Here is a 27,531-nt window from a genome sequence, read left to right as displayed (position 1 = left end):
TCTGTGTTTGTTCCCATAGTTATTTTGCACCTTTGCACATTATGATGATCAAATAGCACTTTACCCTACACATTAGCTTCTTAGTTGCTATGCATTTATAACTCATTTACATAGTTGATTACTCATTAGTAATGTAGGATGCATATGTATATATTTTGTTTTACTTAAATTCTGGAGATACACATGCAGTAACACGTCTGATGACATGTATCGCCCATTCTTTGGTCCTTATAATAATTAGAAGTGCTCTTAACTTCAGGACACAGTATCAGCTGTTATCCAAATACAATAACCACTATGGTCATAATAGCATCCACATTTGGTAGTCAATAGCGTTTTGAGTTATCAATTCATTATCAAATGTTTATCTAACAACCAAACCACTATGATTTAACAGTGACTAAACATATCAGTCATTGACTACTGTGATGTTTTAGGCTTTTACAAACATGTATGTATGTTCCATCTATTGCATACATTAGTCATGCATGTCAAGCTGTAGTTTGTATTTTACAATTAGGCAAGGGACTGGTCTTAGTATTGTGAACTTTAAGCACATATTAGTCTATTTGCACTTTTCTTTCATGTAATGACTACAACGCAGCTGCATGAATCATGGGTTTTGTAGGATTGTTGTTTGTAATTGCTCTTAAAAGTTAATCCTTTTCTTGACATTTGTTTAAACCACAACTAAGCTGGAGGAGAAAGCGAAACATTGCTCCTTGGTATTGGGCAGCCTCGCCTTTACTTTTTGGTCTCAATGTGCGAAGATCTCGCCCCCCAAGCAGGAATGTTGATGGGAGTACCCTCCTGTATTCGCTAATGCTGCAATGTATTTTAAACAATATTTCTAGCAGGAAATGTTTACTGCAAGATGTACACTTGTCTTAGATTTTTTTTTACCACCCTCCTGGATTCCTCCAAGAGTTTATAGTGGGTTTTGGGACCCCAATTATGGTCTAGGCTAGGGTGACCTGCAAATATTTAAGGGATGTTTTTTTTTAAGTTGGGCCATCTCCTATTTTAAGAGTCTGTTAAAAATGCCTAAGGAACACAATATATATATATATATACATATTTGTGCAATAAAGGCAAGGTGCCATAATGCATCCAGCTGCGTATAATCCCCCCAACGCTCCATTACCCACTACCAGTGCACACTCAGATCCAATGTAGGAGGCCTGATCTCAATGCACAGAGAGAAAGACGCATGCAATTGGGGCTGGTGTTATGTCATGATGCCGATCTATGCGTTGAGCTTTGCAAATGTTATTTTCTAGGATTAACCTAATCCTCACAATCCTAAAATGTGAACACTTGCTCAGAGACTCCATTTGCCTCTTTACTACAAGTGGTAAAAGAACTTACTTTGTGCAAAAGCTTCTTGTACATCTCCACCAACCCCGGTCAGCGAGTCCTGCGGTGTGTGGGTCGGTGTAGAGCAGGAGGACGCAGACCTGATGGGCATCGGAATGGGCCGGCTGATGGTGTGACTTGGAGAGGAACGAGGGGAGCCTGCCCCTTGGGTCTGGAAAGCAAGTAAAAAAGGTGAAGTAGACTTGCAAAAAGCAACCAACGGCATGCTGTTATTCGCCCCTGCTGGTCTGAGTAACTACTGTAAGTTAGATCCTGAATGCGCACACTAGTCAGACCACATTTCAAGGAAACTTCTGTGGAAAACATTCTCAAAGCGCCAGAGTGCATAGTACTTAACCAGAAAAATGCTGCCTGGGTTTTTTTTGGACAATAGCGGTCTGTTTGCAAGTGCGTGTGTGTGCGCAAAACTGGTAACAGGTGTGAATATGTTGGGAATAAATATGCAAGGTTTCACATCCATGGAAGTGCATACAATATTGAAATCTTAAAAGATCAAGAAAACATGCAAAGCAATCGTGTCTTTGCTCTTTTCCCATTAGCATAATAAACTAAGCTGCACAACCATGCTCCCAGACTTCATACCAAATCCAACAACTATTGATTGTGCGCCTACTTTTACAGGGGAAACGCATCTTACAAGTCAGAATTCGGTGCAACAAGATCATGGAAATCTCCCAACAATATGGCACTGCTGTGCCTATCTGTAGGCCCTGACTTGATAGTACAATGCAAGCTATTGACAATACGGATATGTTATGGTGTGTGGACCTTCAACGGATGGTTTGTTTTCTATTGCCTACGATTCCAAGCGATAGCAAAGGATTTCTGAAGCAGCAGGACCTGGTCTAGAAGAACGATTACATCTAAGACAGGATAACCCAAAGGGGAGAGTCTCTGCTTCGAGCCCCAAGGAGGAGGGCAAGATTGACAATTTCCATAAATCTATTCACTAGAGAAGGGTTTTGCTCCAGTTCTACCCGGGGAAGGGGAGGCATGCAGGGATTCAATGTTCATTCATTCTAAATCACATTCCACACCAGTAGCTATTCATACAAAATTGAGATATCTGCTTCCAGCCATTGGTACAACTAATTGCTAAAGGGTGAAGGCTCAAGATGGAGAGGAAGCAAAGCTAACACACAAACCTGTGATAACGAAGGGAACGGAACCAGTAGTTTTTTCTTAAAACGATACGCTACCAAAAGACATGTAACTAGACTTTTTGGCTAATAATGGTCGATAAATGACCAAATGCTCAATTAACCACTGGATCCAAAAAGGGGCAAACTCTGTGTTTGTATTGAAGAAAACAAGACTGGGACATATCCGCTCTGAGCAAAGGGTAGTGGTACGCTCTCCACCGCTGACAGACTCAACAGTTCGAGGTAAGATTGCAGGCTTCACAATCAGTCATGGTTTCAGGATTGGCCAGGGAGTGCAATTTCTCCTGCAAAGGTTGCAACGCCAATAATGAGATTATTAATCAGCTAATCAATATGGATTTGGCGCCTTCTAGCCCAGCCTCTTTTGAAGACTATTTATTGCTTCACCCCCGGAGAAAATGGAAGCCTCAACGCGCCTTGCAGGAATAAGATCACCACCCTAATGAAGGCTGCACGCATCTTGGAGAGCTGAGCAAACTGGCATTTGCACCCCATGTTGAAGGCTGCAAGAATATTGGTGGGGGGTCGGTATGGTCCCAGAATGGCCCCAAAACTCCGGTCCCTCTCATTTCCAACCCAGTCAGTAGTTTAGGAAATTCTGGGAGAAAGAGAGCAAGAGAGAGAGAGAGAGAGAGAGAGAGAGAGAGAGAGAGAGAGAGAGGGAGAGAGAAAGAGAGAGAGAGAGAGAGAGAGAGAGAAAGAGAGAGAGAGAGAGAGAGAGAGAGAGAGAGAGAGAGAGAGAGGTTTGCCCTACAACTTGTTCAAAATGGACGATGAGAGAGAGACCTTGTTTGACTGCTGATCTCTGGCAAACATGCAACATGAACTCTTTCACTGTAGCCAAAGGGAGATTGAATGTATAGTTGCACGATCTGGTGGGTACTCTCCCCGACTCACGTGATCTGGCTGTCCTAAAAGGGGACACGCCAGGGTTACATTTCACGTACACAGAGGCCCACACTGCTGTACTGTCCTCGGTGCACACCCTACAATGTCCGAATGTTAATAGCTAATGACCTGACCACATTCCAACTAATTCATAGAGCCACACACAAAATGTGAGCTTCCTTTGTAGGGGACATGCGCACTGGAGATCGTGCAGAGCAGGGAATCTCCTTGGGTTACAGCCCCCTTCACTTACTCTCCAAGGTTTTGCTTAGCTCACAGGCCAGCATCGCCTGGATCAGCTCCACGGCAACTAAAGTTCTCAGTAGCAAAGTCATACTTTATAAAAGGAGAAATCCCTGCTCAGAAGTGATGGGATAGCCTAGATCTACCTGTAACTTCTTTTTTAATGGGATGGAACAAGATATGTATACACTGGTTTGCTAACCCGTGATATCAGTCCTTTAAAACCCCTGCCTTTCGGATAAGCTAAGCGTAGGTTTGCCTGATCCTTTCCACCAACAAGGCTCAAACTCGTATTCACTCACAACTAAACTGTTATTAATGTCCTCACTGCAGGTGCAAAGATGTTCACTGCACCTTTCAAATCTTCCCCGTCCCATCACAATGGGGTCAGAGTGCATGTTTAAGGTCCAATATGAGCCACCCAAGTTGCCCTACGCTCGTGTCACTCTAGGCAGCATGGAACTGTCTTATGGCAGCACTTGCCAGGAATTTCCTGTACAACGTAGGCCCACTTGACTGCCTCAGCATAGACTACATGACCTCTACGCCAATCATATCAATGTGTGCACATTATTCCTACTGTGCAAAGATCAGAAAGCAGTAACCTTGGACTGACATCAGAAGAGTTAAAGGCAATGCAAAGACCTGCAGTGTCAGTCCCTGGTGTGTGTAGTGCGGTTTCTGTGCACGCCTATTGATCGGTTTTTCTCTTTAGCTGGAATCATTTTTCTCTAATTCTTTTGCTCCAATTTTTTTTAAAGAAAACGGGGGTGGGGGATTGATCCCCCAGTTCTCTGCCCCTCTACCCCTACATGCCACTCCGCCCCACCAATATTGTCTAACCCCAGCTCATCTACATTTTTTGGGAACTATTTCAGCAAAAGAGTTCGAGCAGAAATGATTCGAGCAGTTTTTGTGTGATCGATAGACCTACTTCTGTGGTTGGGGTTGGTTTCTACTCAAGCAAATGTTAGCATGGAGAACACGGTGCCTGCTGGGGAAGCGTACGGCTCTCACGCGCATTTCAAACAATGCTCCTAAACTGACCAATGAAGGCGGCACTCACCAGCAATGCATCCGGGTGTAGGGATTTGGGGAGCACATCTTCCAACGCAGGTGGTTCGGTTCCCTGTAGATGAGGACCCATTGTCACATGGTCTTTCATATCCCAGCACCATCTGTCTGGGAGATCCAGCTTTGCTCGTCATGACCAGTCCTCATCCTCATGCCATCGTGTTGTATTTTGTGTTGTATTGTTCCAAGTTGCCCCTCCGCTTCAAGTGAGCAGAATTTTCTAGAACATTTGCAGCTTTCAAATTTTCTCCTGTCCCGTGACCCATTAAATGATCTGTCCAGAGCCACTGCCAATTCACCTTGTATCGAAGTTACGAAGGCATTCAGTGTTCCAAGCCCCATTCCCAGGAAGCCACACAGAGGGGGTGTCACCTTGAGGGGGCGGGGGGCTGAATGAACAACCACAGAGTGCAGCCAGAAATGAAGAGCTGGCCAGGCTAGCTAGCGGGGGGAAAGAGCGGCCACCCGTCTAAGGCAGGCTTGACCTCATGAACTGATGGCGTCCCGGCTGGCTGGATTCCGGAGGGTCTCCCGGCAGATCCTCGTCTGCTGGAGCATCATCTCAGGAGTGGCAGAGGGTGCACAGGCTGCTCCTGACTCAGTGCTCGCTTCCGCAGGTACTCCAGTGTTATGGCCTACAGGCTGGGCAGTCTCTGAGTGAATCTTGGCTGCATGTCCATGGTCCCCCTGTGCCCACCTCTCCGGCACCACCATCCCCGCCACAGTTCTCATTAGTGAATCTGTCCTACACTCCAAGTGTCACTATAGGCCGTGATGGGCTGCCCTAGCAGGTGGAGTATGTACTGTGCGAACGCTGCCAATCTGCAATGGCTTTGCCATCCTCTGCCCCTGGACATGGCGCGTCGTAGGCAAGGATGTCCTTCCTACTTTTGGCTCATAAGTAGCATTGAACAGGCACTGGGTGAACGTTGGTTAGCGTTACCTGGGTTCAGAGGAGTGATGTGAAGAGTTCCTTTTAGGCCGTTCTATGAACGTGTCGGTCAGGGTGTGAACTAGTCCAACATTTGGAAAGCAGCAGGCAACGTTCTCCTCTGGTGCCAAAATGGTGGGAGGGAGAGAAGGAGTCCAGGGAGGTTGGGGGGCAGACGAACGACCGCTTGTATTTGTAGAAGTCAGGACGCCTTGAGCAACATTATCTGCCAGAGATCATTTGAGCCAGGGGTGGACTGGCCTATAGATAAAGCTGGAGATTTCCCGGTAGGCCTCTGGACCCTGGGCCTCTTTTGTGTGGTATTTCCAAATTTTCTCACAGGGAAGGGGGTGGGCTGGCTGAAAATGTGTAATATGGGGCCACTTTGAACATTATTTCCAGGGCCTCTTTTGGTTCCCATTACACCGCTGCTGAGCTTTTTAAAAATCGATGTTTGGATTTCTGTTTTTTTATGGAAACGAGGCACTCTCAACTCTGCATTAATTTGTTATTTTCGAGTTTCTTGGGAACTTAGTTAAAAGCGATCATGCAATACAGAAGGGGCTGGAAAACCACACACACAAACAAATATGTCTGATTTGAATCAGATGTTTAGAGGAACACAGCCGAGTTATAAAATGTGTTGGCATAAGGCACACAGGACCACGGCAAGGGATGGCATTCTCTTAGCTGCACGGCAAATAGTACACGTTCACGCACAAGGGGGGGCGCGCGCGCACACACACACACACACACAGGAGACACTTTCAATTTGAATTCTTGTTACGGTTCCAGCTGTTTTCAGTTAATACGTATAATATGAATGAACACAGTGTGACACAGCATGCCGTCACCAGCTCACAGCCGAGCTTCACTCGGCTTTAAATCCAAGATTTCAAAGCGTCAAAAAATCGCAAGCCCCCTACACTGCTAACACCAGGATGAGACCTGCGCAGACAAGACGGGATACTCTAGCAATCACTTCACACGGAAAGTAGCATTTATTTACAGGAAAATGGATGGGCTTGCGAGGCGCTGCAAAGCTATACATGACATCTGACCTAGTCCGCCGTCACACTGATGGGGTGATGCAACGCCACTGCAGTCACACTTGTTAGGGCTGGTATATGTGCCAGGCGTCACTGACTGCATGAAGGCTCCAGAGCCAACCCTTGTAAACGGGTACTCTCTGCCAACCAGCCTGCCCTTCCGGCATATCCCTAAACAGAAAGGGGGATGTGCGTGCGGGGGGGTGGGAAGGAGGGGGAGAGGGGGCTTTAATTGTTCCGCTTTCCCTGCCTGTCGGATTTTCAATTCCCTTACTGAGAAGGGGCTTAAACGATTTGCATTGAACAATCTGCAATTTGGCCATGGGCAGCTAGGTTAGTTAAAATTATGAACGGGCGCCCTCTACTGGATTTTGTTAAAACTATGTTTGATAAAAATAACATTGGTCCTTTTCAGTCTCTCGAGCACGTCCAGGATTTAAGTTCGCTATAAACACGCGTACATCTCACATTTAAAGCCTCTTTTCATTTCCATTGTTTACAATGGAAGAGATTCCCTTCGCACTCCGCGCTTCTTGGCTTGTGCGCACATCACTCACCCTACTGCTTAGGCCCCAGAGAAAAAACGCCAATCAACTGAAACTAATGCGAGTCATTGGATTAAAATTAAACCCGTGACCAACCAACCAATTGCCTCAAGCTCTCTAGTGTATAGGCGGGACAGTCTCCATTCACCCAACAGCAAGGTCGGCTGAGACCTAAAATAAGGCCGGGCCACGATAAAAGAGAGGCACAAAATCGCCAATGGCAATTGCTGCTTTCGTGACAAACTGTTCGAGGAGCGCCTCTGGTAGCATCTGTTGTAGCTGGTGCGGTGCACTTTAAAACACATTTGGTCAGTAAAATTGGTCGAAACTACCAGTAGCAGAATATTGTCACTCATCAAATAGCCCACATTGGCCCCAAAAATGGACTCACTCTAGTATGTTAGGGTGGCCCCTCAGTTACTCACTAGAGGCAGTCCAGTGGTGGCGTGGAAAAGGAACAAAACAACCAAAAAAACATGGCTGTTTCCACTGGATGGAAACGAGGAGTAATAAAGCACATCACAAGAAAACACACAGATTCCATTTATGCCCCAGATTGGGGATCAAAATGAAGGAATCTAAACGCAGTCTCGCCCCCGCCTCCATCTTCCTGCTTATTGCCCCTCTGTTTTCCAGTCCATCTCTCCCATCTACATCCCTCCGGGCCTAAGTATATCAGTATCAGCCGTGGCTTGAAGGCCAGGGCTGGGAATTTTCAGTCGTATTCCAGTAGAGGTGTCCAGACTGCTTGGAATTGGTGGAGCTTTCCTTCCTTTGCAGCCGATACTCTCTCGGAAACCAAAATGTCCCAAACTTTGATCCACCATCGCCCCATGTCAAGGCCTTCTGCTGTTTTCCAACATTGGGCAGAAGTGATAAGCGCTGCCAGCCACAAATGGGTCATTAACTTCGCCCACTTACCCGATTTTGGGTATATCCCTTCGCATGGCACCGCAAGCAGCAGGGTCTTTGGGCACAAAGGGAGGCGACTACCAGTAACATCGTGAATCGCCTGTATAATGTTCTCCCAGAAGGGCCATATTAGGGGGCAAACCCACCACATATGGAAATATGAGCCCTGCCCCCCACAATTTCACCAACAAGTAGGGAGGATTACAGCCTGGAAGTGGTGAATCTGCACTGGTGGATTATACCACTGGAACAACAGTTTCAATGCACATTCATTGTTCGTCACGCATTTGGACGAGGCTCGGCTTTTAGCCCAAATCTCCATCCAGGCCCCGTCCAAATCTCCCTCCAGGCCGTGTTATCGAGCTGAAGACCCAAGGTCCGTCTCCCAACAAGACATGTAGTCTGGGTGGCGCGGGGACAGGAGGTCATCCTGCAACAGTCTGTACAATTTTAAAATCCCACCCTTATACACGGGCTCCCTCGTGTTAAGCTCTAGTGGGCTTATGGATCGTGTGGCTTTCTATTTTATTTCGGGTTGAGTAATCCAGTGGCGGAGAGCTTACATTCTTTTAGACAGTCTTCTAAAGAGCACGGCTGGCCCTCAGTAAAGAGTTGCCCCAAAGTGATTAAGCCTCCCTCTTTCCAACGCTTAAATGCTCCCAGGGGATACCTGATGTGAAGGATGGGTTGCCAAAGGCAGGGGTAAGTGGGCCCACCCCCCTAGTGATCTTTTTCCCTTGGAGAACCCTATACCATACCCTCAGGGTAGCTTTCGTCGATGATAACAGGTGGGCCATTGCTTACGCAATGCGTGGGGGATAACGGGCACGAAACGGAGGGGCATGACGCATTGTGCTCTTTCTATATCCAACCACCTCAGAGTCGGGGTATCACTTACCACGTGGCCAAGTGGGACAGTTGGGCGGCTTCTGCATATTTCACAAGTTTCAGGACCCCCAAAACCCCCAACTCGGATCCCCTCTATCATCACCCTTCTAGGGATCCTAGATTTCTTACCCTGCCAGATAAAACCCAATAGTTAGCATTGGAGTCTTTCCAATACGGGCTTGGGGACCTCTATAGGGAGGGATGAGCAGCAATATAGCAACTGGGGGTGGAGGTTCATCTTGACGGCAGTAATCCGTCCCATCAATGAGATTTCTTGTCTCAGCCATCTTTCCAGGTCCTGTTCTAATGCCTTAATCAAAGGAGGGAATTTAGCCCTGAAAAGGTCTCCCGGGGGAGGCTGTCAAGTGGACCCCTAGATAGGCTATAGCAGTTGTATTCCAGCGGATCGGGCAGATAGCCTGGACAGCCCTTAACTCTTGTGCGGACAGGCCCACCCCAGAGCCACTGATTTCCCGAAATGAATGTCAAACCCAGTAACCTGCCCAAAAGCGTTGAGCTCCAGTAGGGCTGCCTGTAGGGCGGGAATTATGTTGGTGATGGGTAGGAGCACATCAATGGCATACATCGAGACCTTATGGGGGGAGTTTCGTACTACTGGGGCCTGAATTGTGTTATTCCCTCGTATGTGTTGAGCCAACAGCTCCATTATGAGTGCAAATAGGGGGGGCGATAAAGGGCATCCCTGGTGCATACCGCAAGTAAGGGGAATTGGGAGAGAGCCTTGCTGATTGATCTGAAGAGAGGTGTTCGGCGATGTCATTGCCAGCTATCGCCTTTCTAAACGGCAGCCCGAAGGCGAACGACTCCAGAGTCAGGTGCAGAAAAGACCAGTCCATCCTGTCAAATGCTTTCGTAACGTCCAGTGCCAGGAGGGCCAGTTTCTCATTATTATGCACGGCCAGCTCAATCAGGTTTAGCACCCGTCTGATGTTGTCCCCCACATTTTCCTGCCCTGGATGAAGTCCGTCTGGTCTGAGTTAATCAGTCGGGGAAGAAGTGGGGCTAGGCGGTTCACTATGACCTTGTAATAGATATTAGCATCGATATTCATAAGTGTGATTGGCCTGTACGATGCACAATCCTTAGGATCCTTCCCTGGTTTCAAAACAGAATCGTGTTGGAGTTCCTCATCGAGGGCGTTACATTTCCCACCTCCCAGAATGAGTTAAAAAGCGATGTTAGGGGAGCCAGCAGTTGACCACTAAACAGTTTGTAAAATCTAGGAGAGAAGCCATTTGGGCCCGAGGTACGGGACTTCAGGGATTTAATTACTGCCTCCACTTCCTCCTGTTGGATCGGCGCTTCCAGAGCCTCTGCAATGTATTGCTTTTGTGCTTCCCTTGATCTGTCTGATTTGGCCATGTCTCTAGCAAATGATCTTGTCTAGCAATATCTAACTTTTGCTCTCGGAGGAAGAGTGTCAGCGGCCTAAGGGCCCTCCGTTTCTGTATCGTCACTGATGCTAGATCCTGGAAAATTTACAGTGGAGACGCCTGGAATGAGAGTTCGTCACAAGAGCAGCCAACTGCCATTATTGCCTCCTTCGTCATACAAAGGTGAACTCGGGTGATCATATCTGGAGGGGACTCTGTATCCAAATCTCTGCGGGGGCAGAGTCTGTGGGTGCGGTCCAACAGGAACTGAGACTTCTCGAGGTGTGGCAAGAGGAATTGAAATGGGTCCCCTATGTATTCCACCAGGTTCTGGTCTGCAACTGATGTGGGGACTCCCCTGATTCATAGTTTATTTCAACGGGCCCTGTTCTCCAAATCCTCCTGCTTATATTCCAAGATCTCGTTTCTGTTCATCAGGGCCTGGATCTGTTGTTGCATTTCAAGCAGCGACGCAGCGTGCTCCCGAGTCAGGTCCTCTACTTCTCCCAGTCTTTGCTCTGCCTCCGCCACTCTTTGATCCGTATGTTCGAGTTTGGTGGTAAGTTCTGTAATACAGGAGCGGAATTCTGTTTTGATGTCCAACATAAAGGCCTGAATATTTTCTTTGGTGGCTAGTTGTCCGGTCCCTCCAGGTGACGCTTGCGTTGTGGTTTTGGCAGTCTCCTTTTTCCCCTGGGAGATGCATGGTGGAGATGTCCCCACTCTTCAGGACTTTAAGATGTTTGGCCATAGCAGTGGTATCGCTCTCCGTGTTCTGCAGAGCTATTATCGGTTTAAGAGGTAGTTGGTGGGTACCCTCCTGAGCTGGGACTCTTCGCAACGTTCGCTTTTGTTCTCAACTTCAGGCTCCGGGGTTCTGTAGCAGTTGTTGGAGTGCATCCAGGGCTTTGTGGTCTTGTGTTCCCCCTTCTCTATGGTGAGGGGCGGAGGATGTCAGGTGGCTAGGCGTCAGGGTTCATTTGGTTCTCCAATTAACTCAGCACCCTGCAGGGCTATCCCAGAGGCCAAGGAGCCACTTCTATGGGCTTAGTTGCTCAGTGGTGCAACGCGAAGAGAGATCCCTGTCAAACCCAGGGGTAGGTATGCGGTGGATCCCTCCTCATGGGCCCAATATTCGCAGCACAGGAGGGGAGGGGGAGTAGCCCTCCTATCCTCACTGTTGATATCCCTTGCCTCTCGGCGCTAAGGACCTGGGTGCATTGGTGAGCCGGGGGTCTTCTTGCTCAATTCCTCCTCCCGGGACCGTGCAAACCATGAAATGGGGGCGGGGGGCAGCGTCGCCCCTCTTGCTCAGCAGCCACCTTAACACATTGCCTCCCTCCTCCTGAATCAGCTTGCCTCAACTGCACTCTTACGGGCAGTAGAACGATGTTGCCAAGTCCTCGCTTAGCAGGGGGAACACACTTAGGCTGTGCAAACGCAGCAATTGGCCGTGACATCTCGTGGGGCTCTGCAGCGCACAGCTCGGCATCGGGCTACCGGATCAGGCGCGTGGCGGCTGCCCGGGCACTACACCCCTCCTGGGGTCTGGGTCTCCTTCAACGCCTTCAACGCCTCGTTGTGGGGGCAGAATGGAATGCCCCCCACCGCTCCGCATCGGAGCTCTGGCGTCTCTGCAGGAGGTCAAAGGTGCCCACTGTGCACCAGATCAGCCCTGTGAAGTCGGGCGAACGGTCTCCCTCCCCATAAATCGAAATACTGGTCAGCCGAGAGGGCTCCCTCGGTCGTCTTCTCAACGGCAGCCAGCCTCAACTTCTTGCATGCTACTGGCGTGCGTCCCCCATCATGGGACGCCGGAGCTGCGGACGTGGGCTCAGTTGCTGATTTCAGGCATCAGCCGCACTCAATATCGTTTTATCTTGGGACTGCTGGTGGACGGTCCCTTTCTATCATGGTAGGCGACTTCGCCAACTTGCAGGTGTCAAGGGAAGAGAGTATTATTATGTAGGCATCAGGCGTCAGACGGAGGCCATCAGCAGAGCTGCCACATCGTTGGCGCTGCTGGTCACGCCCCCAATGAAGATGTTTTCTAATGCAAACTCCAATGGATGATTCCCCGAAATTTTCATGGATGGTGCAAAACATGAGGCTCACCTTGCAACTTTATTAGACAACAAGCATATTCCCCAGAGCTGGAAGCAGGTTAGATAAATCGAAGATAACACATTTAAAAGAGGTCTGTGTTGGGCCTGCAAAAGCACATTGAAAGTGACAGAGCCTTAAGTTTGAGGAGACTGGCGACCCCTTAGGCAGTATGTGCATACCATCATTCCTTCATTGTGGCTTCATACTGTGGCAAACTCCTAGTTAAAGCCCTTGAACCAGGGGGGTGAATGGCCTCAGTGTCCTGGGAAACGCAGCCAGCAGCGGAGCTTAAAGGGTCATTCAGAATGAGGGTGGTTTAGTCATTGACTGCTTTGCTGGGTGAGAAACGCAACGGCAATTTAGAAAAGGAACCAGAGAGCTGTATTTACAGTATGCAGACAAGACCACCTTAGACAATGCTGACCCAAAATACATGCAGGGCCTCAGGATGTATTGTTTGGGACAGGCGACTCTTCACCAAGCCACCTGTCCCTCCTTTAGGCCACACCCAGAATACTTTGGCAATGCCCCCCTCCCAGAGCAACCCCCTCGATTTCCGTATGCCAATTAAAGCACGGTATGTAACAAACATAATACAGTATTTGTCTCGGATAATCTGGACAGAAGATCCCAAAATGTCCACAGATACACCTACCTGTTCAAATTCGGTATTTCGCTACATTGTGGTTCAGCGCCGCGGTGCTAAACAGAACTACGGTAATGTGCTTTTCTTCAGATAATCTTTCAGGCTCTGAAGAGCTTACTCTCGACTCGGCAAACAGATCTGCTGAAATCCATCCCTGCCTGCATTAGAGAGAACTCATCTCCTGCGGGCGGCCTGTCGCGCACACACTGCCTTTATGCTCTCGAGTCGGAGGGCTTAACTAGGCCCAGGGATGCTTGGCGCATAGCGAACCCACGAGAGAAGAAACGCACGCAGCAGACAACGCGTTATACTGGCTAAGCGACTGCCTCACCTAGCTCTTCCTCAAATTCCACGGTTTACAATAGCGCCAAGAGGACGCCTATATGCCAGGAGGCGCACTGTAGAAAGGTTACATTAAATTACCCGCAGGCAGTCGTGGAATGACCTATGAATATTTATTTATTTATTTATTGGTCATTTGTTACCCGCTCATACAATTAGGAAAACTGTTTCCAAGCGCGCACAGGGCGACAGGGTGGGGGCAGGGGAAGGTAGACAATGAATTAGAACAGAGATAGAATATATTGGGTACAACCAATAACGCAGGTTTTGGGGAACTGATGCGTTATCCTTCTATCACAGCTGGGCAAGGTATTGGGGAGCCTAAAACCCAACCCACCATTGCAGGGCCAAACTAGCCCATTAAATAAGCCCAATCAGTCAAGGAAAGGCTGCGCAAGTCGTGCTGTGGCCTCGGTGTTGCAGATGGGAGTGCCTTTTAAAAGGCGCTTGTAATGAGCGTTTGTTTTTCATGATGCACTTGCTTCGGGATGTATAAGGGGCACGTCACGCAGGGGACTTGGGTGGACACTTAGGGGCCGACTCACAAACAGAGACAGGTAAATGGCTAACGTATGCCGCGTTTAAGTCATGACTACCGTAGCCATATATTACGCACGAACATAGTATCTGCCGAGAGCCGCGTCCAATGGATGTGTAGTGTTGGGGTGGCACTAAACACTCGTCATCATCCATGCACTTCATAGAGACGCAGAGCCATTTTCCTTTCAACCTTCCTTTATTCTCTCTACATCATAACTGCCGTTTTCCTTCCCTTGCTCCTCCCCTTCCTCCTGCCTCCCGTTCCCTCCCATAGTCATGGGCTTCCCTCTTAAAGGGGCTCTGTCCTTTTCCCACTTACAACACCTCCCCCTCTCTTAACATGATACTTCCCGGGTCACATTTGTTCGATGAGACGTTGGGGCCTCTTTGTGGCCCGGTGGGACCTGCCTGGTTGCTCGTGGGTCTCTTCCTTGCTCTCTTGTTGTAGTGTTTCATAAGTCTTTGCTCTCTCCTCTTCCTTTCTCTCGATCTCTTCTCCTTTCATTGGTTCCTGCTCTTCAAAGTATAGCTCATGGAGGAGGGAGTCCTTTGGCACACGGGCCCCCGTTACTGCTGGGCACACGGGCCCTCCATTGTTGCTGGGCGCACGGGCCCTTCACTGCTGGGCACACCGGCCCCCGTCGCTGCTGGGCACACGGGCCCCCGTTACTGCTGGGCACACGGGCCCTCCATTGTTGCTGGGCGCCCAGGCCCTTCACTGCTGGGCACGCGGGCCCCCGTTACTGCTGGGCACACGGGCCCTTCACCATTTCCTCCACGGCGCGGGACGTTTCCCTTCGTCGCCAGTTGTTGGGGTGGCACTAAACACTCGTCATCATCCATGCACTTCATAGAGACGCAGAGCCATTTTCCTTTCAACCTTCCTTTATTCTCTCTACATCATAACTGCCGTTTTCCTTCCCTTGCTCCTCCCCTTCCTCCTGCCTCCCGTTCCCTCCCATAGTCATGGGCTTCCCTCTTAAAGGGGCTCTGTCCTTTTCCCACTTACAACATGTAGCGCATTCCTATCACACATTGCACAGCCTGTTGGCTGCAGTCACAAAGAAAACGCACTTACGACTGACAACGGAGGCGCTTCCGTGTGCGTAGCACGCATGCAATGCGTTAAGTCCTCGTGGCTGCAAATTATTTCCCCAGGAATGCAGACACTTCTTAAAAAACAACACGCGGTTTGCAAACATTGCCTGCCCTTTCCCACACTTATTAAATCACTTACACCTACATCACTCAGGGGAAAGTGAGTTGTGGGGTGTGAGCAAGTGCTTGCATCTCGCACCACAAAGGCACTTATTTATTGCATGCAAACTCAGTCACCCTTCATAGGACAGGAGGACAGAAACCTTTGGCAAAACGCCTCCAGAGAGAAACAATTATGAAATCCAAAATGGCAGCCTGAGGCTTTATAACAGGCGCTCTGTAGACAATGTGACTAGAATTCAGACTGGCAATAAGGAGGAGCCAGAGACCAGCAGACCACAAGACCAGTAGGAAATGTTCAGGGACTCTCCACCAATGGGGTGAAGTTGTGAAGTATGGGGGGAGGAGGGGAGGAAGCATCAGGAGAGAGGCTGTGGAGACCTGAAAGAGGGCCCATTGAGGTATCTGCTGATGCCTGAAGGAGAGAGGAAGCAGAGAGCACGAGGAGCTCCAACATGTGTTGGGCTGGACCTAGATAGCGGACTCTACCAGGTTGTTGGAGGAGTTCCAACACCTGGAGGCCACGCCAGGAAATCTGAAGGGAACCCAGGCGAGCGTACGGCCTGAGGAGTAAGGGACGCCGGACCACTCACCACGAAAGCCATGAGCTATCCTGCGGGGGCTGGAGGGACTTCACAGATATCGGGGGTGCAGAGCAGTGAGCTGTGAAGTCACAGAAGACACCCATGGTGGAAGTCCATGGAAAACCGAAGACGGAACAAGATGAACGAGGGCAAGGCCAAGTGGAAGGGAGACCCTGAAGATGAGTACACAAGTTGGGCCCGACACTGCATGATGGGAAATGTAGTCAAAGTGCCAAAGCACCAAGTACAAGAGGAGACCTTGGAGGCTGAATCCTGGTAAGCGAGGGACAAGTAACAGTATCCAATAAAGGGCGTGAGAAGGAAAGCTCAGACACTTATTTAAAGAAATTGCAGTGAAAGTGCCAACACGTCCAATATAGATTGTGAAGGAAGAAGCGTTCTAGCATTGCATTGTGGGGAACCAAGTCCTAATAACAAAATGCCCCATAAAGTCTGTGAATGAAAACTCAGACATTGAGTTCTCAGAGAGGAAATCCTCAACTGTTATCCAGAGTCTTTGTGCAGGAGCACAAGCGCCACCCTGAAAAAAATAATAAGGATTTTTGAAACACGAAATAAATTCCTGTACAGAGAAATTAGAGCCGATTAAGTGAATTACCAGTCTGAGACAGCAGCCGTGCATAATGTGTGGGGGTGTTGCCAGGGCTTAGCTCTGGCACTTATTTTTGAGCCCCGGCACTTATTGTCTCAGAGTCACTTTAATTAGGAAGTGGTGACAGTCGGTGCATCCAATGACTGCAATAAGCAGGTGCGAGCTGTAGCGTGACGCCAAATGTGTCGACACTGTGGGGAGCAGCTACGGGTGGTGGCAGCAGTGGTGCCCACCCGGCAGGGTCCCTGGAGTGCTAGAAAATATTTGGGCCCGGGCACTTCTATTTTTATAAGTCAAGCACTGGACAGCAGATAAGTGCGAGAAATACATTAACTCATTTTTTTAATACCCGGGTAAAGTTATAACTTGGTGTCTAACAATTGTGCACGTCTGTGCTGTGGGATTTAATCCACAATTGGAATTGAAAAACCTTGCTGCTGCTACTTTGTGACCGACCACTGAGTGGCTCAAATTAGAAGAGAGCCAGAGCACGTGGCATAATCTTGCTGTGATATTTCGTCCCGATTCCCCGCGGCGGATGTTTGGTATATCAGTCCTTGCTAAAATCCTGCATACCCATCAGTCACTAGGTATTAGCAACAGGATGCACTTACGTATGTCTAACTCGGGTCATTTCCTTATCATTGGCCACACACACAATTTACAGGTACTTATGACCTGGTTCCAAAGGATAGCAATATGTTCTTAGCATGTAGTTCCACTGGCACCCGTGAACAAGCAACCCCCGATGGGCCTTTTTAGCCACAATGGAGAATGGGAATGTTTGACATGTAGTAGTGAAGACATAGGTGACACAGGGAGGAAATTGCAGGTTGCGAGATGGAAAAGAAGAACTATGCCCCCTGTCGACTCATTTACAATTTGTGGAACTGAAGAACGGTTGTAATACATTTAGGATTTTGGGGTCAAGAAAGTCTGAAAAGCCATTAAAAAAACAAAATATCTATGTATATTCTAAACCAAAGAAAGGAGGCAGGGCACCATGGAATGTGTTTTGTGTGAAACCCAAAGAAAACCGAGTTCCCATACAATTGTCGCCTGACCACTCGCTTCCTCTCTCCCCACGGAGATCCAGGATACTTTCAAAAGGTCTACATTTCAAAAGCAGAGGCTAGATGAACTAGATTGGAACTGTTGGTCCTCAGTAGGGTTAGTTCTCCTCTTCAGCGCTACTCTTCAGGCATCCACACCCTAGGAGTATAGTACCCTCCAGATGCAGGGACCTTTGACAGTATTCAAGAGGCATTAAAGCAGATACTGTAGCATACAGGTCCAGGATGTCTCCAGCATTGGTTCACTGCCATGGTGCAGCCACACCTTAACCTGTTGTTCTTCCATCCATAATGTTGGCCACATCAACAAAGATGTCAGCTCTGAGGTCTGTCAGCATAGATCAGTGGAAAGAGATATTTATTGGCAGAACATTCGTAGTTTCGCAAGTAACATTTTCTCTCTCACATTGGCCCATGGGGACTTGCTCCATGGAGGGAAGGCATCAAAGTTGACTCGACTTGGACAGGCGGGTCAATCCTAATGATCAGATAATGTGGAAACATAGGGGTGCATAGAGAGGATCGCATCTTCATCCATATGGGGAAAGACTCCCAGAGATGGAGCGTGCTGCCGAGAGAAGGGGCAGATCATGCATCATGAGGCCTAGAAGAATGCAGGAAAGGTGGAATTATCCCAGAAGTGTGAAAATAGGGCCACCATTGGGAGTAAAGCAGATTTTAAGAGGTGGGGCCACTCTAAAGCATGGCCAGGATGGTCAGCGGCTCAAGGATAAAATGACGCCTTGTAGTTTGCTAGCAGCATGACGGTGAGTGAAAATATACGCTCAAAATACATAGTGCCTTCAGGGGGTTGGGGGAGACTACGATTTTACATATGTGCATTAAGATGGGGGCAATGATCTAAAATGCCCAACTAAAGCAGAGTCAAATGCTGATGAGACAAGTTCTTTTGATTAATCACTAACCCATGCCCCACCTCCCTCAGATATGTTGTCTAGCCAGGATCTAAAATTGCAGTCAGTCAGAGGACTAACACGTGGCACCTATGGGGCCATGATTATACCAGAACACCTGCAGGCATCTATTTTAAATGTATTAGTTGGACTATAGTAGGTCTGGATGGATGATTGATTTGAAAGGGTTCTCATCAATGCATGATATAATGATCTAGTCCTGCTCCAAGAAACTATGACCATCACAGTAACAGCTATTGCCAATAGTGATGCTATTCTGGTGGGCTAACTACCTGCATAGTAACATATTTGGATTCAAATGTAGCACCCCCCAAACCACCACAGCCTTTTCCCTAGATGACATATCACAGGTATCTTTATGTGGGTTGCAGGTAGTGTGTCCCTTCCCATGAGGCCAGGGAGGGGAGGTTGCTACCAGATAGTGCCACTGGGGTTGGTACTCAGTGGGAGGATCCGATGGGGAGGGACTCCCCCTCTCGGGACAGGGACGAACATCTAGGGACAAAGCGGTATGACCCTTCCTAACCCTACACATGTTGTACACCCCAATACTATAACCCAGTCACCCCATGTACTTGTGTAGAACCCATAAAATAACAAGTACTGAGATGAAGAAGAGTACAGCCTACCTATTGGAGACTGGTAGTACTAGTACTGAGACGAGAAGGAGGTGCGAAGCCATGAAGAATGCAGCAAGAACTAAGGGTGAGATTTCTAGTGGTTACCAAATAACTATTGATAGAAAAACCAAAAGAAAGACTGTGGAAGGTGTCTAACCGGTCTTGGGACAGCAAGCAAGGAAGCTGTCATACGAGGGATATTCGAACGAGCAGGAGGCAGAGAACAGGAGACGCAAGCAGGAAGTTGGAGGCGTTCCTGGGATCGCCACGACTGGTGAGCCCAGGCAGACCGCAGCGACGCAGTGACAGGACCTCCAAGGGGAGGTGGACCGTATGGTCCTTAAGCCGTGCCAAGACTGCAGAGTGCTAGCATCCATGGAGCCGCCGAAGAGAAGCAGAAGAAGCACACTGTCGTCGATGAGTGCAGGAGGCCAGCCCTGATCCCGGTAAGAACCACCACCATGAATGAAGATGCCAGAAGGTAACAGGAAGCACAAGTGGGTTGGCAGAGATGGAGGGACACCTCCACAACCCCAGCGCACCGGGTGGGCTAAACAAAGGCTCCACACGGTCTGGGACATGAAGCTTCAAGAAATAAGCATCAGAGGAAATTCTTCCTCAGCACTTTGAGTGTGAGAGACCCATGTGCAAAGACAAAAGCATCAAAGGGAAGCTCCCTCAGCCCAGGAAACCATTAGCTTCCAGAGAGGGGTCTGGGAACCGTGAAAAAATAAAGCAAGAGAGCAAGACCCTCTTTTTCATGGCAGCACTTGGTAGGAGAGTAAACCAAGTCTGCCCAAGGTGAGAGATGGGGAAGCCTGGGTCTGGACCCTCCCACCCCCCAAGTGAAAGAAAGGGCAGGGAAAGGGAGTGATTCCCCCTGGTGTTGTTGACCTGTGAAACCAAGGGAAAGAGAAACCAGGGGAAGGCAGTAATCACCCCTTGGTATTGTGAACTGTGGTAAAGCAAGTGGAAGTAAGGTATGGGGAAGGGAGGCATTCCTCCTGGCGTTGTTAAACCCTGAAACTAAGATACACAAGGGAGTAATTCTCCTGGTAACCAAGACCAGGGGAAGGGAGTCATTCCCCCTGGTAACCAAGACGAGGGGAAGGGAGTCATTCCCCCTGGTAACCAAGACGAGGGGAAGGGAGTCATTGCCCCTGGTTGTGCTGAACTCTCAAGATACTAGGAGAAGACAGTCATTGTCCTAGACACCAAAGTGTAAAGACATTCTGATACAGACCGTTAGAAGACAGGCAGCGTGTCTGCCAAGGAGAGGTGTTTGAACTGTTGCCCTTTTGTGTCGACGGACAATTTTGATATGGGTAAGGGAGCCATTCCCCTTAGAAGCAGCAAACACCAGAAAACAAACTTCTATACCGAGTCCAGAAGAAGGGAGTCATTATTCTGCCCAAGGAGGGCTGCTCTATCTTTAGTTTAGTATTAAGTGTAAGGGACAGAAGTAGTTTTTTTTTTTAACACAGGACGGTGGACTATTGATTTACACTAACATTCTGACAGAACCCTCAGTGTTTTTGTTGAGGCAGGCAAACCCCTCTTAGAGTTAGGGAAAGTTAGGTTTTCTCTTTATTTTCGGACTAAATGAAAATCTATAGAAATCACAATGCCACCTGTGTGTCAGTGTCCTCCACCTGCACTCTTAAAGTAGTGAAATAGGGGTTATGGAGGTTTGGAATGGCATTATTTGGGTCTACCACCACCATAAAAATGCATCAAAAACGTGCTGGCATTTCCAGGACTATGGAATGTCAATGATCCGATTTAAAGGGGGAGATATAGGAGAATGCGTCGAAACCTATTCCGGTTTTGATAGTAAACGACAATTATGATTAAACAATACAACTTGTTACATTTCATAATCCACATGTGGTCAAGGAGAGAGTGAGTGGATTGAAATAGAATAAGTAACTTCCACTTTTACAAAGAAATCCGACCTTGGAGTAGTGCGGTCTATATTGGAGTTTTTGTCAGTGATTTTAATATTAATATGAGGCCAATAGATTGGTTTGGATTGGGTCTTATATAGGATATTAATTGAAATATGTTATTCTTTTGTATTATTGATGAATTACAGATGCAATTTGATACTGTACTTTTAATATCGATAATTTCGAAGTTGATAATGTATTATTTGATAATATTTGTAAATTGTACTTTAATATTAATTAATGTGCTTAAAGTTTTAGTAACTTTAACCAAATGGACAATAAATAAAATTAAAATAATAATAATAATGAGGCGTAATATAGAGGGAGGATGACTTAATGGATCAAGATCGAACATGCAGTACCCCCATAATGAGAGACTCTAGATTGGAAAGCTATTGGCCTTCTCCCTGGAGCATGGCCTTACGACACCAAATGAAGATTATCCACATATCTCAGGGAAATTAACATTCAATAACAGCAGATCCTGCAGAGCACTGGAATACACACTGTGGCACGGGTTTGCGATTGGTCAAAAATTAGGGAATTCACTTGTATAGAGCAACGAGATATTGATCATTACCTTCTCACTTGGGTAAGTGCCTTTTTAAATAAAAAGACACTGGGGGCCTCATTACAAGTCAGCCAGTCCGGAAACAACGGTGGTGGTAAAACCGCCGCCAGCGTTGTTTCCAGACCGGCTGATTTCGAGTCCTGCAGGCGGACATGGAAACACTGGCTCCGTCATAGACGGAACCAGTGTTTCCAGGGTCCCCATCCCTATGGAGTCCTATAGTCCTATGGGACTCCATGGGAATGGGGATTTAAGAATTCTGACTCCAGAATTACTGGGTCACCGGGGTTGTAATGCCCTGGTGATTCCGGCAATCATGGAGGCGGAATGGTATTACCGGTCCGGTGGCAGGCTGCCGGTTTTTCCGCCACGGCTACCTCCGGACTAGTAATGAGGCCCATTTTCTCACTATTAGGCTACAATTAAGGTTCAGTTGTAAATAAGGACCTGATCCATGATAAATCAAACTGCATCACACAGAAAAAATCATTAGAGTAAAGAACAATTCAGACCTAAACAATCCAGTAATTCGTCACAGTAGTTGATTTTCAGAATGTAACCATGGTAGCGAAAGCCACATTCGCAACAAGACCATACACAAGTATAGGACATCTCCTAAAATTGTGGACCCCTATTCTGGCTTGATGTTTAACCCAATTGGAATTATGGAAAATGTCCCAATTAGCTGGAAAATTGCTCCGATTGTGTCTGTACATAGACAATCGCCCCATCTTTTTGCTAGACGGTTCAGCGGAACTATTTGGAAAGGGGATCCATAACAGAACGACTGAATGGCTGCCGGACAGAAATATATCTTCTTACAGGCCAGGGAACTCTCCTTCGAGGTGCAAGCCGCCAGTCAGTTATTTACAAGCACATCCTGACCCCTGGGGCTCAATCTTTGGAGCTTTCATGGGCCCATCATCAGCTTTCCAAGAAGCCAACCAGGGTAAACTTTGGGTGATTTGGGAAAAAAAGGGCCCCCTACAGTCTATTATGCCCCCAGTGATTAAACTTCATACTGGCAATACTGCCAAAGAGGTTTGGGCCACAGGGTTAGCGGTCTCCCCAAACCAGGTCACTCAGATGTATGTCAGGGCTATGGCCTGGCTCTTCTCTTTTCACTGTAAACCAACTCACTCACAAAGAACTGGAGGTCACACAGACATCCCTGCATGCAACCCCAAAGGTTAGCAATATTTTGTTTGCAGATAATACACGTTTGGAATTACAAAAATAAATGACTACCATACTCCATGTATTCGGTCATGGGCAGGGGCGTTGCTAGGGGGGGGCTAAGGGGGCTATATCCCCGGATCTTTTGGTTGTAGCCCCGGATACGATCTCAGGAGCTACAGTCAAAAGACTAGCTAGCCCCCAATCCCAACAGTTCCGACATCAGCTTAGCCCCGGATCTTTTCCAGACCTAGCAACTCCCCTGGTCATGGGACTCGCGGTTCCATCCTAGCGCAACGGGGTGCATCTTGGAGAAGGTCAAATCTGGCAAGAAGCCCATTTACCCGGTAGGGGTGGGCCTTGCCAAATGAAATCCCTTCACATTAGCTCACAGGAAACGGATCTTGGTCAGGACACACAAGGAAGCAAGAACTATGACTATCCCAGGAAAATGCTGCACTGCTCGGGTGCATGTAGACAGCTAACCCGAGTGCTATAGCTGTCTATGCAGCAGCAGCCTGGGGAGCTGCGGGGCAGAGAGTCTTCTGTACTCTCTCTTCACACTGTAGAAAATATCTTTTTGGGATGCTTATTAGGTTACCAAACTAGACAGAATCGGAGCTCTCTGTATTTGTACCTAATCCTTTCTCGGCAACCTTTTTAGTTATTGTACTTTTTTCACTGTTTGTTCCCACAAAAAAAAGCAGGGAAGCCCCTCATCCCCCCATTCCCCTCAGCACTCCTAACCCAATATTACCTCGTGCAAACCTTCCAGTTAGCTTTTTGCAAGCAAAGGCAGTAAAAAAAAGAGCGGTAAACCAGTTCAATGATTCTTGTACAGTAAAAAGACTGGATACCATCCCCCATACTTCATCCATAAAGATGTAATTATTAATATTTGGGTATTTATTGAGGGCGGACCTGTCTTGGGTAGGCAATGGGGTGCTTTACAAGTCACAGGGGGAAGTACACAGCGGGGGAAGCAGAACGCAAAGGTGAGGGGGTGGGGCTAGCAGTGAGAGGGGCGGAGCTATAGCTATGCCTTCTTTTTCCACATACCCTCATCACTATTAAGGGCCTCTTGTTGGGTCCCTCTACCAGCTGCTCTCTTGCACGTAATGGCGAGCAATAACTGGAAACGCGCTCCATGGCTGCAGCAGATGAAGAATACTGCAAACAATGCAGCCGGCGCATCGGTTTACCAGGCTTGGAGCCATTACTGATAATGCAAAAAAAATGGGAACTCTAGACTGCGAAATGTCTTAATGTGCAGCTTGATAGCCTGCAAAAAGGACATGCAAGGATTATTTTTATTTTTTTTATTTTTTTATTTTTTTGTTAGGTTATATTACAACCCTTTAAAAACAGAGAGGAAACAAAAAACAAGCCAAAGTTTCTACATTCATCTCCAATCAATGCCAGGCCTCATCTCTACATCGGTTCCCTATGTCATGGCTTATGTTACGGACGTCGAAAACGGCCCAGCAGTTGGATCCGCCGAGGCATCGTGTAGATAGTCTTTTATAATGCGAAGGAAAGAAACCAGGGCATAAAGCACCCCTCTGTTTGACCCATCAAACAGGGCTCTCCACCAGTCTTCGCGGGTTAGGAACTGAAAATTCTTTGTTATTGGGCAGAAGATGTTAGCTCTTTTAGTCTCAAACTTTGGGCACATTAAGATTAGATGTTTAAGAGTTTCCTTAGAGGTGGAGCAAAAACGGCAAGTGAGGTCCAAATCCGGGGATTGTGACCAGTAGCAAAGGCGTTCTTTAGTTGTCATGACATTCAACCTGAAGTGAAGATAAGAGGCCCGAGCCCACTGGTCTGGAAAACAAGCCAAATACGATGGTACACATCCATATGCTCTTGCCTCGGCTGGCACTTCACGCATGGACCTAGAATTGGCTCGTTTATCACAGGTCTGGATCCAGTCATTTCTCCATATCTTTAATTTCGCGGCATCTGGATTTTCAAGCAGCAGTTGCATCGTGATGTCATACGTGCTAAGCACGTCATGGCATAGCTTGTTCCATTGAAATGCAATTGAGGGGGCCTTGGCAGACTGTAAGTTGTTTAAAATGTCCATCTGGGGCAGTGTGATATTTGCGTTTAATTTCCTGAAAACGCTTAGGAGGTTCCAAGCGACTCTCGCTTGCATAGATATGTATCCAAGTTCATATCTAATACACACTGTGGCGGTGCCTTTTGGAAGATTAAGCACCCTAGACCAGAAGATGTTTTCCAAGGAATTCCACACCTCAGACCCACACCCAAAGGCGTTTTCGCCGGCATATATCAGAGACGGTACCACCTTCTGCTGGAAAAACATTAGCGTCGGTCTTAAGCTAAATTTTCCAAATTTTTTGTTAATTAAAACTGCTTGGCATGCCAATTGACGGCATTTGTTCTTGGCACAATCAACCCAGGGGGCGTCATTTCTGCTAGCACTTAGCTGCATTCCTAGGTATCTAGTATTGAACACACGCCCAATGGGTTCTTTGTTCACATACCATTTGAATTTCTGCCGAGTCGGGTTGAGTCCTTGGAGTCTTTCAAGGACCATGACTTCGCATTTCCCTCTGTTGATAACCAACCCGTTATCTGTTAAGTATTTTTCTACGGCATTCAGTTTGCGCTGTAGGCCTATAGGGGTTAAGTCTATTAGAATGATATCATCTGCATAGACTAAATAGTCAACATGAGAGCCGTGTAGTTTTGGCGGGAAAGTGCGGAGGTCACGAAATACATCCTTGATGTCGGATATGAACAAGTTGAATATGATTGCCGCAAGCGGGCACCCTTGCTTGACACCTCGAAAGGTGTCAATAGGTGAGGAAAGGTTGCCCTTTTGATCTAGGCGAACTCTGATGGTCGTGTTCGTGTGGAGTTCATAAATGGCGGCCAGCAGGCTTGCTGGGCAGTTCCATTTGGTCAGTTTAGACCAGAGCAGATCTCTATTAATACTGTCAAACGCCTGGGACAGGTCCACGAAGGCGAGATAGATCTTGGCATTGGATCGTAAAGCTTCCATTTTCAATAGGTTTAGTATTAAAAGGTTAATACCGCAGCCCAATCCTTTTACAAAACCAGTTTGTCTAGGGTCCATCTGATTGCAATTTGTTGACCATTCCATCAGTTTTTGGTGGAGGAGAGTAGAGTAGACCTTGCCCAATACATCAAGTAGAGCAATTGGTCTGTAGTTCTTTGGATTGCGGCGGTCGCCTTTTTTGAAAATGGGTATAATCACGGCTGATTTCCAGGACGCGGGAGTCTTGCAGTTAATGGCAATCCTTTTGAACAATAACTCGCAAAAGGTGGTCCATGTTTCAGGGTGAAGCTTGAGCGTGAAATTCGTTAGGCCATCAGGACCAGGGGCTCTTGAGTTGTGCAAGTTCTTAATGACTCTCAATATATCCTCGTAGTCGAAGACCAGGTCCCAATGTGATAGTACAGGAGGCCTCCAAGCAACGACCTCGTTGTTATTGCAGAAAAGGTTTGCATAGAAGGATACCCACTCGGCCTCAGCAACCAAGTTGGCCTGGAGAGCATGTTGAGGCGCAAGATTGTCATTTATCAGTCTCCAGTATTCAGCGGCGTTTGAGCTCTTCATTTTTGATAACATTAACTCTGCATCGTTCTGCAGCATGATACACTTATGAGACTTAAGCCAGTTCTTATGGTGTTGTTTAAATTTTCTCACGAGGCCGTGGGCAACACTGGGTACTTGTTTGCGGGCCGATCTTATCTGCCAACGTAGAAGACGTTTTCGTTTTTGCACCTCGAGATCGAATTTGTGCTTCAAAGAGAACAGACTATTGCCCATGGAGGTCCTGCATTCACGGTATTGGGTTAGCAGATAGTCGTAATCCGTAGAATCAGAAGTCTGGAGACCCCTCAAGATGTTGCTTGTTTCAGAGGAATCCAGATTTAAACGAATCCTACCAGTTCCTGTTCTGATAGGAAAGGCCCAAAGATCTCGAGGGTTTTCAACCGTTTCCATGAATGTCAAGACCACCATGTCATGGTCGCTATGCTGCATTGTTTGAACAGACAGACTAGTCGTTCTCATATGAATCCTACTGGATACAAAGATATAGTCCAAGGTGGAATTGAGTTTGCCTCGACGCCAAGTGGGAGCAGCGGGAATATCGCCCAGCGTTTGACCATTCAGCATCATTATGTCACGTACCTCCATTTCTAGGCACCATTGGGTTACTGGATGGAGTTCTAAGTTGTTTCCGGTCTTCTTGTAACCTGGTTCGTTCAAATGATTAAAGCAGTCGATATTAAGGTCTCCACAGACTATCAGCTCGTGAGGGGGGCCGGCTTCCATATACTCATCCAAGGACTTCGTAACTTCATCTATGAAGTTTTTAGTTCCACTAACCTCATGATTCCAATAAAGGTTAAAAATACAGATGGAAGTCGAGGTTCCAGCGGGTGAGCTACCCACCCCGACCGTAGTCACCTGAATATATGGAGAAATGTCAATTGAATTCAAAATCCGGAGACCAGAGTTGATCCTAGCAGCTACAAGGAGGCCTGCCATCGGTCTCCCCCTAGTCTGTTTGAGGGCCGGTGTAAAGGCAATTTCAAACCCTTCCAAAATAGGTTTTTCACAGAGCCAAGTTTCTTGTAGGCAGATAAGATCCAGGTCTTCGGCCCAGGTGGTGTTAAACAGATGACTGAAGCCT

At 47.6% G+C, this 27,531-nt stretch overlaps 1 protein-coding gene across 21 annotated transcripts in view; it reads right to left on the bottom strand.

Annotated features, from left to right (window-relative positions):
• DTNA (dystrobrevin alpha) overlaps nt 1–27,531 on the bottom strand; it is a 742,978-nt gene that overhangs the window by 137,910 nt on the left and 577,537 nt on the right. For 20 of the 21 annotated variants that reach the window (XM_069621000.1, XM_069620998.1, XM_069620999.1 and 17 more), the window contains one exon: nt 1,369–1,528. In XM_069621000.1, the coding sequence (XP_069477101.1) occupies nt 1,369–1,528 (160 nt within the window). Of the gene's footprint in view, nt 1–1,368; nt 1,529–4,737; nt 27,390–27,531 lie in introns of those variants that run through there. The other variant, XR_011278596.1, reaches the window with a different exon arrangement.

Source organism: Ambystoma mexicanum, chromosome 5q, assembly GCF_040938575.1.
Source record: "Ambystoma mexicanum isolate Mex_15411 chromosome 5q, UKY_AmexF1_1, whole genome shotgun sequence".
Taxonomy (NCBI): domain Eukaryota; kingdom Metazoa; phylum Chordata; class Amphibia; order Caudata; family Ambystomatidae; genus Ambystoma; species Ambystoma mexicanum.
Note: the sequence above shows the minus strand (reverse complement) of the source record. Positions and strands in the feature narration are given on the sequence as shown.